The 2,101-nt window shown below is 37.5% G+C and overlaps 1 protein-coding gene across 1 annotated transcript; it reads left to right on the top strand.

Annotated features, from left to right (window-relative positions):
* The first annotated feature begins 821 nt into the window (after positions 1-821).
* Positions 822-1,487, top strand: LOC138907496 (uncharacterized). Its single transcript, XM_070198097.1, has one exon. It carries the CDS (start codon positions 822-824, stop codon positions 1,485-1,487), a length of 666 nt encoding a protein of 221 aa, XP_070054198.1.
* The last annotated feature ends 614 nt before the right edge of the window (positions 1,488-2,101 follow it).

Below are 2,101 nucleotides of genomic sequence, written 5' to 3'. Positions count from 1 at the left end.
CCTAAAAAAATGTCCAAGGTGACCTTTAAACATGTCAAGATCTCAGCTAATTCCAAAAACAAGGGAGCTATAGAAGCAGCTATGAATGAGTAACAAGAAAATAACTCTCACATGAATACTCATGTAGATGTTAGCAGAAGTGATGGTAAGGTAAACAATGGAGCTGAGGGAAGCACCAACATGACCAAGAATGTAAGCCAAAATGAGACTGAAGAAGTAGTGCAAGAATCAAGCAATATTGAGGCCACCAAAAAAGACAAAGTCCCTGACTGGCAGATGTATATCAATGAATCAACTAGTGTCCCTTCATACATTAAGAATCTACCAAGAATTAACCTAGCAGTCAACTTGATTCCTGAAGAACAGGAATATCACATGAAAGCAGCTATAATTAGGAGAGAAACACAACAATAAATTAAAGTAACTTCTCCCAACAGAGTCACTGTTGTGATTCCTAAAGATCAATTACAAACTGGGCATGACAAAGAGGATAGGGATGATTTCTCACATGTGATCAAGAGAAGAAATCAAAACAAAAAGAAAGAAAAGAAGAAAAAAAAGAAATGCCAATACATCTCCTCAAAGAGGTAGCTCAAACTAATCTTCCCTCTACTGTTTTCATGATTAATGCAATTTTCTGGAATATTAGAGGAGTGAATATCAAGAAAGCCATGCCTAGGCTTAAAAAACTTGTCAACATCAACAAAGTGGAGTTCATAGCAATTATGGAACCTTTTGTTAGCATGAATAAGATTGATAAATACATGAAATATCTCAAGTTCTGACACTGTATCTCCAACACCAATGGGAAAATCTGGCTCATGTGGCCAGGAAATAATCAAACCAGTGTGATTAGTGTCGATGAACAACAAATCACTATCAAAATACAGAATGGGGTGAAAAACTCTAATATGTTCGTTACTGCTGTCTATGCTAAATGCAATGCAAATGAAAGAAAAGACCTTTGGAGTAGTTTAGAAGGTACTCATATGGTGATTGATGGGCCATGGTTCATTGGAGGAGACTTCAATATTATTCTTGATCTGGATGAGAAACGTGGGGGTCGACCTCACAGAATGTACAAAAACTTGGATTTCAGCTCTTGCATGGACAATTGTGAGGTTAAGGATTTGGGTTATGTTGGACCTAAATTCACTTGGTGCAATAACTGGGATCCTAGAAGAAGGATTTGGAAGAGATTTGATAGAATTTTTCCAAATGATCTATGGTGCCAACTCCTTCAAAATAACATTGTCAAGCATCTACCAAGAATTGGGTCCGACCATAGACCCTTGTTGCTTAGTTGTCATAACAGAAACAATAATGGCATAAAGTACTTCAGATTTCTCGACTTCTGGACTGAGCAGCCTACCTTCATGAATCTGGTTGAAGAAGTGTGGGCTACTAGCATATGTGGGAATGCCTTGTGGAAACTACAACAGAAACTAAAGATGCTCAGCAAAAGACTCACTCAATGGTTTAAATAAGAAGTTGGCAATGTGTTTGAACATGTTCAACTTTGGGAAGCCAAAATGCAAGAACTAGAGGAGTTAGATTTGAACAACAATACTGATTTCTCTAGAGAACAACTTAACAAAGGGCAAGCAGAATACATTAGGTGGATCTCTATGCAAGATGTTATTCTGAAACAGAAAGCTAACTCCAATTGGTTTGAAGAAGGTGATTCCAATACCAAGTACTTTTACATCTTAATCGGGGAAAGAAGAAGAAAACTCCAACTTCACAGGATCAAAGATCATAGAGACGGATGGGTGGAAGGTGATGACAACATTACAAAAACTTCCATTCACCATTTTCAAAAGAGATTCGACATTCATCACCAATTCAGAGATAGTGACATTCTTGATTGCATTCCCCATAGAATCACTGATGAGGACAATAGATCTCTCACTGCTATTCCTAATAGTGACATTCTTGATTGCATTTCCCATAGAATCACTGATGAAGACAATAGATCTCTCACTGCTATTCCTAATACTGAAGAAATCATAGATGCAGTCTTTGATATGGGAGCTACAAGTGCAGCAGGTCCTGATAGTTTCAATGGTACTGTTTTCCATAAGTGCTGGGATATTATCAA

The sequence above is a fragment of the Nicotiana tomentosiformis genome, chromosome 1 (genome assembly GCF_000390325.3).
Source record: "Nicotiana tomentosiformis chromosome 1, ASM39032v3, whole genome shotgun sequence".
In the NCBI taxonomy this organism is placed as follows: domain Eukaryota; kingdom Viridiplantae; phylum Streptophyta; class Magnoliopsida; order Solanales; family Solanaceae; genus Nicotiana; species Nicotiana tomentosiformis.
Note: the sequence above shows the minus strand (reverse complement) of the source record. Positions and strands in the feature narration are given on the sequence as shown.

Bases quoted from the DNA above. Each gene is read 5' to 3' on its own strand.
- LOC138907496 (XM_070198097.1), top strand. From the start codon at position 822: ATGTGGCCAGGAAATAATCAAACCAGTGTGATTAGTGTCGATGAACAA.